This window comes from Pseudozyma hubeiensis (assembly GCF_000403515.1).
Source record: "Pseudozyma hubeiensis SY62 DNA, scaffold: PHS13, whole genome shotgun sequence".
Classification (NCBI taxonomy): domain Eukaryota; kingdom Fungi; phylum Basidiomycota; class Ustilaginomycetes; order Ustilaginales; family Ustilaginaceae; genus Pseudozyma; species Pseudozyma hubeiensis.
The window spans coordinates 362,249-377,660 of record NW_012133795.1 but is presented as its reverse complement, the minus strand read 5'-3'; the positions used below and the strand labels follow the sequence as shown (position 1 = coordinate 377,660).

Sequence of the window (15,412 nt, the reverse complement as noted above, 5' to 3'; positions counted from 1 at the left end):
GCGACGACAACGGCAGGAACACGCATCGCGGCAAGACCCACAATTTGGAGCAGAGGCCGTGAGCGGGTTGTGAGGGGAGCCGGAGACGGCTCTTGACGTCTTGCGCGATGATTATCAAGGGTCCAACCACGCACAGGCTTTTTGGGTGGAAAGGCAGCACAAACCCGTTTAGCCGAAGCTTCGATCCTGACGTGCATATTTCTTTGCAGGATTAGGAACCGCAGATCCGCTAGCGTGCATCTTTCGCAGCGGCCCCTCCCCCTGGACCGAGCTCTGAAGCAGAGAAGTCAGAGTTTATTCTTCCCTTGCAGCACAAGCATGCCACACCCTTCGAGTCTTAAATTACAGCTTCTGCCTGCCCGATTTCTGGGTAAGTCTACCACCGACGTTCATCTGCTCCCGGCACCGGATCCGCAGCAGACCGCAAAGCTTGCATGCAACTCTTCATTATTATTATTAATATTCGATTGCACCATCTCGAACAGTCTGGATCGCTCGATCGTTCGTTCCTCACGAGAATGGTTGTTGAAGAAGCTGCTCACTAAGGGACGCCGCAAACGGTTGCTGCAACTTGTTTCCAGATCACCCTTCCACAGCGGCTTCTGACTCACTCACCGCGCGCAAATATGTGCCGAGGTGTGTGCAGCGAACACAACGTGAAATTTGCCACAAAGCGGGGTTGGCGAGGCAAAGGCATGCTAGCCGGGGCAGATGGCCTCTACTGAATCGCTTTCCTCTTTCCGACGAAAGCTGCAGATTGGGATGTTACGGCATGGGTGCAGGATCCACGCTGACAAGGCGAATGAGCAGAGGCCGTTTTAGACGGAAAGACGCGGCGTTCGGGTGCTCCTTTCGCTTGTGCGCTCGTGCCCCAGAGCTGCAGGGAAAGAAACGCGGTCGATCGAAGAATAGTTTTCTGTCACCCCACGCGCCTGAATATCGAAGCGAGGTTTTGTACGCTATGAAGGGTCAAGATGGACAACAAAGTCTAGTGTTTTTGAGTCAAATCAAAATGAAAACGACCCTGACTTTTGTTGAAGACCCTTTGTCCGGGGTTGCAGGTCCTAATTTAGAATTATGCGTCCGGTGCTCCAGATCGGTTGTTGCAGCTTCGCTCCGGAATGTTTGCAATCCGAGAGAAATCTCAACACGATCCTCAATCCTTTTCTATCAACACAACCGCACTCTCTGTTGCAAGCCACGAACTGTAGTCGGCCCTTGCCGCGTGTCGTGGATCATGTTCTTTTCTTGCAGCACTGCAAGCGACGACGACAAAGAGGGGGCACAGTACTGAGTCTCGACGTACGTGCGCTTGCCGGTCTGTACTATATTGATAGAGTACGGCCTGCGTGCGTGTCAATGTATCTATGAGCTGGCGTGCAGCAACGTGACGATATTGTATCAGCACACCAGGATGGTCGATTCGCTACTGAGATCGAGGCAACGTGCAACGCTACTTGCGTTGCATGCATCCTTTTCCGGAACAGACAGAGGTCTTGTCGGCGTGAGGTACACAGCGAATCGGTGATGTTGCTAATTTACGAGGCAGAGAGGCAAGAGATTCTCAACGTTATCAGCAGAGTGGCTTCCCGCCACAAGACTGGCGCAAGCAAGCCAGCAAGAACGAGAACCCAGAACCGGTGCTTACTGATGTACTTCAATCACCGCTGCAATCCGAAATTCGGTGTTTAAATTCGCTTTCCGACGCGAAGACACCACGGACTCCTAGGCGCCAGGACTGGGGCCAAATCGTAGAAAGCTGCAGGTGTGATCAGGCCCGAATACGGACAGACCGCTGCACTGTGTGTAGTTTACCGCTGCAGCTACATCGTTAAAACGACCCGCTTCGCGTTCCCGTTGGTGATTGATTGAAAACAAAAGTAAAGGCGGCGTCCGCCACCTGACCACCACAATCGCTTGGCACATCCACTTGCAGCGGCTCTTTCATCTTAGCGAGCACCCCTCCCAACCTCGGTAATGAGGTATGACCCTTGCGTTGCCTCGCCTTGGTCTTGCACCTCTGCCTCGCATGCAAGCGAATTTCAAAGCTTGAACTCTCCTTGTGGGAGACGAAAGCTCTAAAAAAGGGAGCTAAAATTCTACGAGGATTCCAACGGAGTCTGCACGAACGAACATTGACCTTAATTTGGTGTGATTCTAACCTCCTAGTGCACTGTATTTTCATCGATCCGAAGTGCCGCCTCTCGATCTCCTTCTGCATGTTCTATCTGTTTAGAGCCCGCTGCGTGCCATGCACGAAGATCGCTTTTACGTTGGTCAGCAAAAAGGAGCCGGTCTGTGACGAGAGACCTGTGCCGAAAAGCAAGCTATTGCAACAGCCTCTGAAAACGAGGCTCTGCCGATACGATGGCTTCGTCCTTGTCACTGTATGTCCGCGTGTGGTCATGGACTCGCTCATACTGGACTGATCGACAAGCAACTCTGTGCCTCGCGACGCTTTCGATCCTGGTCTACCTCGCTGCTGCGTAGAAGCTTGGAAAAGGGAAAATTGTTGTTTTTTCTTATTTGCGTTTGGCTCGGTGGTGAGGTGCACATCCAGAAAATTCAAATCTACCGAGACCGGATTTTCCGCCCAGCCCAGTTGCAAGGGCCAAAGACCGCGAGACAAGACACGCTCACTGACTCGCTTCGATCCATTGGACGCTGCACGCGCGCTTGGATTTCGAGTCGAGTCCAAATTCACTCGACAGCGTTCCGTTCCTTCAACGTAGTTAAGGCTTTTGCTCGAAAGAGCTTTTTTGCCACTCTTTCTTGCGCTGTCGTCTCGAGCCTCGCCGCCGCATGCTCACATGGAGCCTCGCCATCCCATGCCTGTAAGGAAAAAAATCATGGTGAGCTGCGACACAGTCGCTCACTCTTTCACTCTCCCGGTATCAGCATCTCGGCAGCCACAATCCACCTTTGGTAAGCCAAAGCAAACGCCCCCGCGGCCACAGCAAGCCACACGCATACCCACAGTGCGCATTCCTTTCCCCCTTCCCTTCCACCACCCACACCTTGTCCCCTCACGAAAGTCCAGTCCCAATCCCATGGCGACGTTGCTTCGCTGATCTATTCACCACCGTCGTCGTCCTTGCTACGACTCTCTGCATCGATCACAATCGTTCTGTTCGACCATCTCCTCGTTCCTTCGGTCACTGTTCTTCGGCGTCTTGATATCGTCGAAGTGTCTCGAACTTGACTTTCGATTCTCGTCTTGCTGTTTCCAAGCTACCTTGCCAACTCTTTCGAATGGCAAGTTGACCTCGACCGTCGGCAGCCACGTCTCGCAGACAGTCGGACCCTCTCAAAGGCTCCATTCAGCCGCACCAAATCCATCTGCGCAGTCCTAAAGTTGCGCTTTGCACCTACATCACTCTCTTTCGACAGCATCACTCGTTCCCTGACGCTCTTTTCTGTCGATACGCACGGTCGATTTGCTGATCCACCCCGCCATCATGCCCGGTCACTACTCGAACAACTCGTATTCTCACGACCGATACTCGCAACACCCCGAGCCTGCCGGCGCCATGCATCCGTACACAAATCGACACTTGCCTTCTAGGCCCGACTATGCTCGGTCGCAGACTATGCCTCGCGGCCCACTCCCGGGGCCTCCGCACGGTCCCATGTACCCAGACCACGCTCCTCCATCCGAGCGCGCCTACGCGCCGTACCCCGCTCCCCACCCCACCTACACGCGCCACCATCACTCGTACTACGACGAGCGCGGCCCTCTTCCACCGCCGCCCCTCCACCACCGACACACGCATCACGATGAGCCCTACTATCCCTACGATGGCCGATCCCCCTCGTCGGTCAGCGCCGCACACCAGCATGCCCAGTGCGCTCGCGACCACCATGGTCACCCACAGCATCCCGGTCATGCGCCCGCTCATGCCCGTCATCCATACAGCTCGCACCACGCGTCGTTCTCTTCAAACAGCTCGACGGCGTCCTCTTCGGCTCACGGCATGCGAGCATCCATCGGCCACCCCATGTCCATGCCCATCGGCTCGCAGCAGCAGCCGACCTACCGAGGCCACATCAAGACCACCAAGGACGCCATCCTCCTCCTCGCCGCCTGCGATCTCGTCGAAGACGCCGGCGTGCCCGGCTTGCCGCCTCCTCGACGTGTCAACCGTCGTCTCTTGGATTCCGAACGCGCCGATCTCATCTGCTCCGGCAGCATCTTTGTGTGGGATGAGAAGGAGGCCGGCATGCGTCGATGGACCGACGGCAAGTGCTGGTCTGCCAGTCGAGTAAGCGGCTGCTTCCTTACGTACCGCGAGCTCGAGGCGCGCAAGAAGCCGTCGTCCTCCATCACTGGCGGTCCTACTTCCAACCTCTACAAAGCCGAGGGTCTCATCAAGCAATCATTCAGCATGACCACCACCTCGGGCCGCAAGCTTCACGTCATCTCCTACTACACCAAGCGCGACGTTCGCGAAGGTTTGCTGCGTCGCGTCAGCGAAGACCCTCGCTTCGTTGGCGAGAACGGCGGCGAGTGGGGTCTCGAGGTCGACGAGGCCGAGTATCCCGATCCGATCAGCCGCGCCGGTGATCTTCCTCCTGGAGTCAACCCGGAAGACCTCGAAGGCTCGCAGTCGCCCCCTGGTCCCGCCCACCTGGAAATTCGTCGCGGTTCCGCTGCGATGCACTCCAAGGACACTGGCTACGAAGCTCATCCTGTCTCTCCTGGACCGCGATCGTACGTCGACGAGCGCACCCGCACGGAGCGTGGCCGCATCTCGCCCGGCGCAAGGGACCCACGCACGCTCTCGCCCCGCGAGGCTGCATCCGGGCGTGAGTCTGACAGCCACGCGCCTCGCTTGCGTCCTGTCAAGGCCGAACCTGTCGACAGGCTTTCGTATGCCGAGGTGACACCTTTCCACGAAGCGCGCGGTCTGCTCCCCATTCGACCCATCCCGGTGGACTCCAAGTATGCAGAGCTCGCCGTTCGACGTGGCAGCAAGGATGCCACGTTGGACGCTTCGCCTCGCTCTCTTCACGATGCAGGACACGCGTATGGCCGCAAGCGATCGTACCAGGATTTCCGCGGTGGAGCTCTGCCTCTTGACGATGGTCGCGACGACATCAAGCCGACGCGCCCTCGTCTACAGCGTCTGCGCAGCTCGAGCATGAGCAGCCCCAGCAAATCGGCTCAGGACGTGCTCGCGCCCATCCGACCGAGCCGCCCTCTCGGTCGCGGTGGCTCGGACGACGAGGGAGTGTCCAAGCTTCGCTCCACGCACGGAGGACCGCACGGGTTCAAGGAGCAGCGCGATTCGGCGGTGGGTGCTCTGCTGAGCCTGCGCAGCGGTTCCGGCTCGAGCGAAGACTCGCTCCCGATGCACGCCAAGACCGGCGCTGCCTCCATGTCGCAATCCTCCGCGATGACGACACCCACGAGCGTCGAAGGAGACGATGTGGCCGGCAAACCCGCATTCTCCCGTATGGATCGTGCTGCCCTCGACCGGTTCAGCGTTCGTATCTAATTCTCTCCTATCTAACGGACCATCTTCTGTCTCAGTCTGCAAAAGTATACCATAATCGTTGCCGCCTTTGTTTTTCGTCTTGATCTGCTTGTCTAATTTTGGGTTTCTGTTCGGTCGGTTGGGAAGATGTGTTGCAAAAAAAGTCACCCGCATTCTCATTCAACGTTTGTATTCACGTCTCGTTATGGATTGCAACGAGGCAGCATTGTCTTTCGGGAGCTGTTGGTGTGATTTATGTGAGAGGGATGCGAGAAGGGATGATGGTGGGTCGGGCGATATGTGGGGGGTTGCTGTGAATGCTGGGGACGAGCTGGTGAGGTTGGATGGGATCGTGATCAGGTGCTGAAAAGTGCTCCCGATTGGACGGCAACCGATGAATCGGTTCTCAGCCATGGACAGGTGCATCCGGTCGACAGGACGCTTATGCTGCTCCCTTTTGAGAGATGATGAACCGTGCTTTAGGTATTTTACAACTGCGGAAAAGTCAAATGTCTGACAAAAGGAGGTCACGAAATTTAACCCCGGCAAAAAACCACGATTTGAGACGATCCACAATCCAGACAGGCCGATGATCGACGAAACATACCGTAGAAACCTCCCTCGGCCAACTGGACGATATCGTGCCCGAAAATGGTGGCCAGTTCCGTGATAGAGGAGACTGAACAAGCTACTCTTACTGTATGTGATCGAGAGCACTGGAACGACGTTGATCGTTCTCTGCAGGCGGAGCTCAAACCTGAGCCTCGATTTGGCAGCTCGCTTACGCGATGACAGCCGAATTAAGACTGGCACGACCCCTTGGCACAAAAGCGCTTGTGTCCGAAGAAGCTCTGAAACGGAGACCACACGACCAGGCGAGTCGACCAAGAGTGTCAGCACGATGCTTTCCCCAAGGAGAGCAGAAGAGGGGGTCGCGTGCTTCGATCGACCACATGCGGCATCCCTCGACGGGAAACTTGCCGAAGGATGCGGCTCAAGCAATCCGAGAAATCTGACCTCTTCGTCCACAGTACTCACGCATCGCAAGAATTGTGGCTTGAATGGATCCATTTTGGACCTGTGATTGGATCAAAAAAAAGAGTTGCTTGCTTTGCGATTCAGGCGCATTGTCCGAGTGTTGCACGTTTTCGGCCATGAAACGATTCCACGCCGTCGGTGGTTCCAGTCGCTCTGGCACTCAATAGAGCAACGCCTTTGCACGCAAGTCGATCTGCAGCATTGTCTCGAGCTTAAATTACTGCTCCTTGCCTGCGTGGGAATCCACACACTTTTGTCGTCGAATAGGACTGCGTTTCGTGAATGATGAGCTCCTCTAACACGAACTGACGAGTCAATGTCTGATCCCAAACCCGTCAGATGACGATGGAGATGACGTGGGAAGGCTCTCCGCTTCGGGTTGGAGGTGCTTAGCTCATCGTAGTGCGATCGCAACTTTCTACAGGTGTAGCGTTTTTCGTCGGGTTCAAAGTCCGAAGTGTTCAAATTGTACTTCGGTCACCATTCCGCTCCGCGAAAAACTCTCTCGCGCGCCTTTGCCCGTGCCCCTACCGTTCGAATAGGTTCGGAGTCCAACACACGGTTCACGTCCAGAACATGACACATCGCACCCGATGTGCCCGCTTTTTTTGTTCCGCCAACAGCCCCCCCTAGCGTCGGGAGTCGAAATGCAAAAGAGAGGTACGCTCCATTGTATCCACATGGCACCTCGGCTCCAGTGAAAAGGTGCTCGGTTGCAGAAACCCTGCATCTGAAAGCTTTCTTTCCTTGGCGGCCCGCGCGCGCGCAGAGGGTTGTGCCGACATCGTGGGAAATCGTTTTAGGTTAGCTGGTCTACGCTGCATTGCAGGACAGGACAACAGAGCTGCCTGCGTCATTGTTGTGCAGCACATCGCTGGCAAGCAGCTGCCAAATCTCTCCTAGTCAGATAGGAGTGACAAGTTGGTCGCCGATGGAAAGCGTCCGTTTCGTCAACATCGAATTACTAAAGCCTCGCTTGCTCTTGGAAGGCTTGCTCACCTCGTGCTGCCATTTGTTATTCTCGAGCAGCTTTTCCGCGGATCGCCACTGTCCTGCATCACTATGTGCTCTGAGAATGATGTTCTTGCCGAAGCGATACGGCAATTAGGGTTGCCTTTGGCCTCGGATCTGCAAGGGCGGAAGAGGTACCTGCGACTGGTGAAGGCTATCGTGTCGAGGTGTGCGATTACCCACGCTTCGTGACACTTTGCAGCTGCTTTTCATGCTGTCAATTCTCGTTGGTGGCTTGCTTCCGCATTTCGTCCACTTGCAGCATCCACCTCTTCCTTGTCGGTACAAGCACGACTGTGATCTGCGTCTTGCAATCAAGTGAGCTAGTCCGACGTCGTTGCCTCAGCCACCAACTTAGCCCCAGCCCGTAGGCCAGCCTACTTACAGCCGCCTGCCCTCTTCTCACGGCGCCACACCGACCGCTTCGTTCGACATCCGTCGCTTGCGCCCTTCCCATCGTGCTGCAACATCCCAATCGTTTTTCAATCGTCTCGGTCTTTGTACAGACCCTGACACCGCATTCCCGGTCTCGGACACACGCACTCGCGTACCTTGAGCTTGCAGACACCCTCTTAAGAAGCGAGCGGCAAGAAGGAGCTCGGCAACGCAACGGTCCTCTTTCGTGGTACTATAGACCCTTCGCCTATTCATCCTCAAGCTGGGCAACTTCATTACCAAGTTGACATCCTTGGCTTGCTGCGATCATACTTTGGAGCTACATCAACCCACCATCTCGGTTTTGATCTTGCTTCATCCTTCATCAGGGCTTGCTCTCTTCACCTCGCAACTCGGCCCGACCTCGAGTCTCGATTCCCACGCCATGTCGACAACACGACCCGGTCGCCAGTATACCGTCGCAACATCACGTAAAGCTGCAGAGGCCATGTACCGACAGCCGTCGTACGACCGAAGCTTCGACTCTGTCCGCTATCCCTCCAACACGAGCCAGCCTAGCCTCTCACACAGCTTCAGCACCTATTCCGAGTCCACGCCGTCGTCCGTCTGCCGACCCGACTTCGGCGACTACCCTCACAACATGTCTCAAAGCGACTGCGGCGCCAGCATCGCCTCGGAAGTGGCAGCTTCGTACGACGACACGTCCGACGTCGATGAGGTGCCCGTCGGAGTGGCTAGCTCCAAGTCGACGTTGATCAAGTTCGTCGAGCCCGTGGTGCAGCGCGACGCTTCTCACGGCCAGGGACGCTTGACGGGCATGAAGAAGAAAAAGATGCTGCGTGAAAAGGCAGCACAGGATGGTGAAGCTGAAATCATCCACCATTTGCCGTTGCTTGGCTTCTCAAACACCCGCACGATATCCACCGACGATCAGGCTCTGCACAAAGACGTGCTCAGCTTTCCTCTCGTGCCTCCAAGGGACGCACACATCACGCCGCGACAGGAAGAATGGAACGTGGATGCGATCGATATCGCGCTAGAAGATCTGGTGCTCGATAAAGGCAAGATCGCTTCGAATGGGATGAGGGGCGCTGCAGCCCATTCGGTGCTCGATGAGGCTCAAGAGGAAGAGACACCATATCACCGTTCTCGCGCGTTGAGCGATGCAAGGCGGGCTCAGAATTTGCGTCGTCCTCCTCCTCCTCCTCCTGTCGATGCTCTACTGCCACCTTTGCCTCCGCTGGCGTCAGCCCCGACAGAGTCAGAGGAGAGCGAGACGCCTTCAGCAGAGGGCAAGGTGGCAGGTCTTGGTCCTGTCTCTGATCATCCCCTCGCAGAAACCGGTGCCGATCAAGCCAGCCTCGCCAGGAGTCATGCCATGCTGGCGTTGCGCAACAGCAACGGATCTGCCGTAGATAGCGACGACGACGTATTTGCCTTCCGACCTCCCAGTCTTCCTGGCCATGGCGACGAACAACATGGAACGGTACGCGAATCTCGCCTCGCACGAAGCAGCAACCTTCGACTCGACTCGATGGCGTCTTCCAACCACAGCAGCCTGCGGGACATGGATCCTCGCGAAATAATGCAACGGGCGCGCTCTCAAGCGCTTTGCTACGGCCTCGATGCTGAGATCGGCCAGTCGCTCGACGTCGAAGCCGAATGTGGCTTCGCAAGCGCCAGCAGCAACAGTGTCAGCAACCAAACGGTGCAGGCCGAAGACCTACCGCCTCTTCTCTCGAATCACTACCTACAAGGGCAGGTACATCCGACCGAATACGAACGCCTCAACCGGCTCCCCGAACGACTTCTTGCCGCTGCCAGCTCCTCCGGCGCGAACGCTTTGTCCCATAAGCATCTCTCGAAGCACAAGAAGCGCACCGATTCTTCACGACCGATGCCGCACTACGAGCCCATCAGCATCCTCCGCGCCGAAGCTGCTTTCCTCAAAGAAGACGTACCGAAAAGGAAGAAGAAGGATCGAATGTGGTCCGGGGCCGGCGGCAATGCCTCTTCGTCGGACGTGTCGAGCGTTTCAGATGGTCATCAGCGATTGAAGTCGTTCAAATCGACGATGCGTCTCAAGAAGTTGTGATGTTCAGTGGAGACCCGTAGGTGTCAGATACCCTAGTTGCACTGCAGGGATCACAGAACTGCTATCACGCACCCTCGAATGTGAAAGGCAAAGACGTTGGAGCAACTCCAGCATGTGCTCTCAAGCAACCATGCCGAGCCTCTAGAAGCATGACAAGGTTCAACGTGAGCGACGCGCGTGCCAGTTACTAAGGTTCGGTCGTCACATTGCCATACCGAAGAGCAAGTCCGCGGACACTATCGGTTGAAGAGACCGGACAGATGGGTGCTCGGAGAGCAACCGACTCCGCATCGTTCGTGGAATGTAAGCGAGACACATGTACAGAAGCCAGACCACGGATACCAGGCACCAAGAAGAAACCACACTCCCGATTCGAGTTGTGCTTGTTGGTCGGTGCAACACAGAAATGGCCAAAGAGAGAGAGAGAGGGTCAGTGCAGCGGCTGCGCGCAGTAGGCCAGAGAGAGGCGTTCAGCAAGGCGAGAGAGGCGCCAGCCAGGCCAAGCCAAGTCAAGCCAAGCCAAAGAGCCGATTCCCAACCGCTTTTTTTGTTTGGAAATTCTTGGGAAATCCCTCTTTTTGATTTTTTATTGCTGCCGAGACACTCACGGCTTTCTCCACCCGCGAAATGTGAGGTTGCGTACCGCCCAAACCGAGCCAAGTTGAGTTGGCTATTGCTCGGTCGCACGCAACCCGAGTTGGCCGTGACTGCGTTGCCTTGTCTGCCTTGGCTGTCGTCGGCTGCTGCTGCAGTGTGATCCGCTTGGCGCTGCCACGGCTTCTATTCAGGATTCCTGTTCGACACATTCAACACACACTCCACCCAGTCAATCCTCGATCGCATACATCCATCGCAGCTCCATTCAGCCTTTCCTATCCTTCCCATCTCGTCTCGTTAGCGCTGCCTTTTGCAGGGAACGAACAAGCCTATCGCCTTCTCATTGCTGCGAGGCGCTCGGATCACACTCGCATCCGCAATTCGCAGCTCGACTTCAACCACCTGACACGCCTTGCTCTTCCGTTCACCGCTTTGACCACGCTCAGCTCGTCTCAGCTCGCTCGCGGACGCAAGACTACGGCAGGTCCGTTCGCTGCATCCGTTCTTCCCTCTTATTCCTCCTGCATTGCACACTCGCCTCGCCAATCCCGGATCTCTCCTCGCTTCATTCCTTTGCAACCTCATCGTTTCCTATCGACTTCCCGGCGAGCTCGCTCGTCCTCGTCCTTGTGCAAATCGCTTTATAGTGCCAATGTTCAATTGATCTCGCCGCCAGCTTGCCGTGCAGCCTCTCGCCTGGTCGACTCGCGCCATCTCGCTCCGTGCCGGCGTTGCCTCTTTTTCTGTTCGGTCTCGATCGAAACGTCTACCGTAGCACGGCGCACTCGTCCATTGCCTCGTCACCATGTCGGACGGTCCGATGCGCATCACAGATGACGAGCTCGCTCGTGAAGTCGAAGCGCTCAAATCTCATCGCAGGCTTTCCGTCAATAGACCGGTCCTCGATCCAGACCTCCCGGATCTCGCAGCTGCCTATGGAGGTGGCCAGGAGCTCCTGTCCGTCCCATCGCCCGAGCGAGAAAGGCGCGGCTACAGCCTGGTCGACGACGGAGCTGTTCCAATACGCAGTCCTTCCTCGTCCTCCTCCACCTCGTCTCTCTCCCCGGCAAAGAGCTACACCAACGAACGCGCTCGATTCACCGCCCGCCGCAGAGGTCAAGGCTCTGATCACTCGTCCGGTTCTGAGCACCTCGTGCCTTCACCAACACGTCTTTCGCCTGTGGCTCTCTCACCCAGCTCCGATGCCTTTGACGGCAGGAACCTCGCCACATCGCCCACCAGCATCACCCCGACCAGCCCGCAGTCACCCAAGGATCCCAGCCATCTCTTCTGGGTTCCAGCGTCCGTCCATCCGGAGATCTCGCCCTCCGACTTTCGCAACTTCATCAAGGAGCACGCCGCCCGTGCTGTCACTCAGCACCAAGGTCTAGATGATGTATCCGCCGACAACGACATCCTGTCGCCTTTGACCGTCGGCGACTCGCCCATCGCACAGCGCCTCAATTCTGTCCGTCGTCAACAGCAGCAGACCGATCGCCAGCATGCCTCCCACGACGCTAGAGGCGCACTCATCGGTCGCGCCACGTCCATATCGCGACGCGCCAGCACGCTTCGACGTCAATATCGTCCCGAAAACGATACCGACGACACCGATGACGACAAGGCACCGCGCCCGCTCGAGCGCAATCGTAGCGCTTTGAGCAGAGGCACCTACGGCCTTGCGATACCCAACCTCACCATCGACGACTTGCAAAAGCTCGAAGAGGCCGCAGAGCAGGCCAGCCAGAGCCAGGATCCCGCCATGCTTCGCAGCGTCCTCCGTCGAACCCTCAGTCTCAACACCACTCCCGACTTGGACACCATCGATGCCATGCCTGTCGAGCCCGTCGAGGATCCGGATGCGCCCATCATCGTCCCCAAGCCTGGTCAGATCTTGCGACGAGCTGCAAGGACAAAGATGCGCAAGGCATCCGGAGACTCGACTCGCGGAAGTTTGGCGTCAAGGCGACGGGCCCCGCGCAGCTCTACCGATGCCGACGCCTCCACGCCTTCCGAGGGCAGCCGCGCGTGGGAGTTGCAGCGGCAGAGCAGCACCGAAGAGATGGAGAGACGTCACAGCGGCCAGTCGGAGGTCTCTTCTGGTGCCGACGACGATTCCTCCGCCGGCGACACCTCGTCGCGACCTGTATCGACCGAGGCCGCCGACTCGATCGTCGATGCCTACTCGCGCGATTCGTATCAATCCGACATCTCGCAAAGGACCAGTTTCACCTCTGTCGTCGACAGCACGGGCTCAGATGCAAGCGCTAGCGCTGGTGCTATCAGCAATGCTCTTGGACGAGCCGAACTGAACCGCTCCTCTTCGCCGCCTCTGACGCCTACGCAAGAATCGGTCGCCACTCTGTCCTCTGTTCAGCCGTATCCACCACGCCAGGATGCAACGCGCACCCCGGATGCGCTCGAGACGCCTCGATCCGACCACATCAAGCCCATTCCAGTATCGCACCGTCCGCCCGTGCCATCATTCGAAAAGACGCTGCCTCACCAGCAACAACAGAAACAGGCTGCCCGGTCAACGAGCTCCACTGCCGTCGCGGAATCGCAACGTCGCGACGACCAGCCTGCTCCGCCTTCCAGACCCCAGATCGCGCCCATCATTACCAACCAACAGCAGCAGGCACCACAACGGCCCCCACAGCCAGTGCCGCCGCTCATGTCTTCGCCGCCTCCGTTCGTGCCCAGCACCAAACAAAAGGAAAAGGAGCGCAAAGGTGCATTCGGTCTTTCATGGTTTGGACTCGGCAAAGACGACGAGGACGATCGGGCCAAGGTGGAAAAGGAGTCGCAGAGGAAGAAGGACAAGCACGAGAAGCGCGAACGCAAGGAGCGCGAACGAGAGGAAAAGGAAAGGGAAGAGAGCAGCTCGTCGAGCTTCCTCGGAGCGCTCTTTGGCAAGAAGAAGGGTCACGACGAATCCTCCCACCACATGGGTCCTCGTCCCATGAACGGGCAGCTGACTGCCGGCAGCTTGTTGGAGCGCAGCGAGATGGGCACATACGGCAAGGGCAATTACTCGTACGCGCGCTACCCTATCCACATCGAGCGAGCCGTTTACCGTCTTAGCCACATCAAACTGGCCAATCCGCGTCGCCCGCTGTACGAGCAGGTGCTCATCTCGAACCTCATGTTCTGGTATCTGAGCATCATCAATCGATCCAACCAGGGCCAGTCCGGTGCTCAGCAGCAAGGCCAGATGCAGCCGGGCGTCGGCAACAGCGCGGCTCAGGTGACTGAGCAGAGCGGTCTCAACATGCAAGGATCGGCAGGTGCTGGAGCGAACGGGTATGCGAATGCCGCGTCTCCGCACGCTGACACTGCGAGCGCGTACGATGGCATGGAGGTATCTAGCAGCCCCGAGTCGGAAGATCAGCCGAGCGCAGAGCAGCGGAATGGGCTTCAAGGAGGCGGAGGAGGAAATGGTGCTGTACCCAAACAGAAGCGCAACGGGCTGGTCAAGCCGAATCGCGCACCGGCCGGTGCTCGCGGCGGTCGTACAGCAGAGATGCCCATGAAGCAGCCCGGATACGGCATGCAGCATCGACAGATTGACGACGATCTCAAAACGATGGGCTCGCACTCTGGTCAACTGGGCGGCGGCTCGAGCGGCTTTGTTGTTGGACAAGTGGTCGACGTCAAGGCGCTTCAGGCCAATACTCCGTACCGGCTGGTGGCCGATCCACGTACCGGCGATGCCGCTGCTCAACACGACCAGCCAAGGTCGGCGACCACAGACTATTTGGGGCTCGGCAACCAGTTTGAGTCCTCGGAGCCTCTGTGGCCGGGTAACCCGGAAGTTGACGGGGAGTCGGCGAGGTCACCGCAATCGCATGCAGGGCGACCCGGTAGTGCCGGTCCCGATGGAACGCAACAGGCCGCCGAGGAGTATCAGAGGGGCTCGCAGCGCAAGCATAGCTCCAGCGGCAGTCGACCATATCGCTCGGAAGCCGAGAAGGAGCGTGCGTGGCTGGGGATGCGGAACAACTCTGGGCGAGCATCGCCTACTCATGGCTACGGGTCTATCTCCCAGCAGCAGCAGCAGCAGCAGCATCAAAGCTTGCCTGGCGGTGCAGAGAGTTACGTGCACGACACGCAGCGGCGTTCTGAACGTGCCGGCGCAGAGAGTCACCCGCAAGGCCGCAGCATGTCTGTCGGAGGTATTGGAGCCATGAATCGGACGGGAGACTGGGGCAGCGGAGGTAGCAACAGCAACGGCAGCAGTGGAAGCAGCGGATCGTCTCGCCCTGTCGATCGATCGCGCAAAACCTCGATGGATCACATGAGCGCTTCTGCATCGAGTCAGGGATTGGTGTCGTCCACTTCCGCCAGCTCGTCATCGTCGTTTGGCATCATCGACGAAAATGCAGGAGGTAAGGCGTACGGCGGCATGACGTCGTCCTCCAGCACCTCGGCTCTGGACTACGCCGGTGGTGCGCACAGGGAGTTCGAAAGGCCGCACACGTCACAGATCAATCTGCCCATCGCACCGGGGTCGAGTGCTATGCTGGACGCCGCTCGCACGAGCCAATCTCGACGCAGGTGAGGACGGCCTCGGAAGTGGTGCGGATCGATGCACGGTTTGCGGATCTAGCATGCGACGGAGGAAATCATTTGCGTTACACTTCCACTCGTGCTTGAGTGGTGGAGTTGTGAACTGAGGTTTGCATTGAGCGTGACCCGAATGAGAAGGAGGCCGTGCCATGCGGCGACGAAGCCCAGCTGACATAGTGAAGGATCGTCTCTCGTAAAAGGCGCCTTCACGGCATATGAGATCCGTGAT

The 15,412-nt window shown here is 57.5% G+C and overlaps 5 protein-coding genes across 5 annotated transcripts; 4 read left to right on the top strand and 1 right to left on the bottom strand.

Annotated features, from left to right (window-relative positions):
- Positions 1-765: 765 nt before the first annotated feature.
- On the bottom strand, positions 766-3,339 carry PHSY_001083 (hypothetical protein; the record flags this gene model as incomplete). Its single annotated transcript, XM_012331715.1, has 2 exons — positions 766-877; positions 3,236-3,339. 2 exons carry the CDS (start codon positions 3,337-3,339, stop codon positions 766-768), a joined length of 216 nt encoding a protein of 71 aa, XP_012187105.1.
- A 191-nt stretch (positions 3,340-3,530) lies between these two features.
- On the top strand, positions 3,531-5,498 carry PHSY_001082 (hypothetical protein; the record flags this gene model as incomplete). Its single annotated transcript, XM_012331714.1, has 1 exon — positions 3,531-5,498. The coding sequence occupies one exon, from the start codon at positions 3,531-3,533 to the stop codon at positions 5,496-5,498; it is 1,968 nt and encodes a 655-aa protein (XP_012187104.1).
- A 373-nt stretch (positions 5,499-5,871) lies between these two features.
- On the top strand, positions 5,872-6,561 carry PHSY_001081 (hypothetical protein; the record flags this gene model as incomplete). Its single annotated transcript, XM_012331713.1, has 2 exons — positions 5,872-5,960; positions 6,222-6,561. 2 exons carry the CDS (start codon positions 5,872-5,874, stop codon positions 6,559-6,561), a joined length of 429 nt encoding a protein of 142 aa, XP_012187103.1.
- Positions 6,562-8,346: 1,785 nt separating this feature from the next.
- Positions 8,347-10,017, top strand: PHSY_001080 (hypothetical protein; the record flags this gene model as incomplete). Its single annotated transcript, XM_012331712.1, has 1 exon — positions 8,347-10,017. One exon carries the CDS (start codon positions 8,347-8,349, stop codon positions 10,015-10,017), a length of 1,671 nt encoding a protein of 556 aa, XP_012187102.1.
- A 1,402-nt stretch (positions 10,018-11,419) lies between these two features.
- PHSY_001079 (potential regulator of cell polarity) lies at positions 11,420-15,175 on the top strand (the record flags this gene model as incomplete). Its single annotated transcript, XM_012331711.1, has 1 exon — positions 11,420-15,175. One exon carries the CDS (start codon positions 11,420-11,422, stop codon positions 15,173-15,175), a length of 3,756 nt encoding a protein of 1,251 aa, XP_012187101.1.
- Between the last annotated feature and the right edge of the window lie 237 nt (positions 15,176-15,412).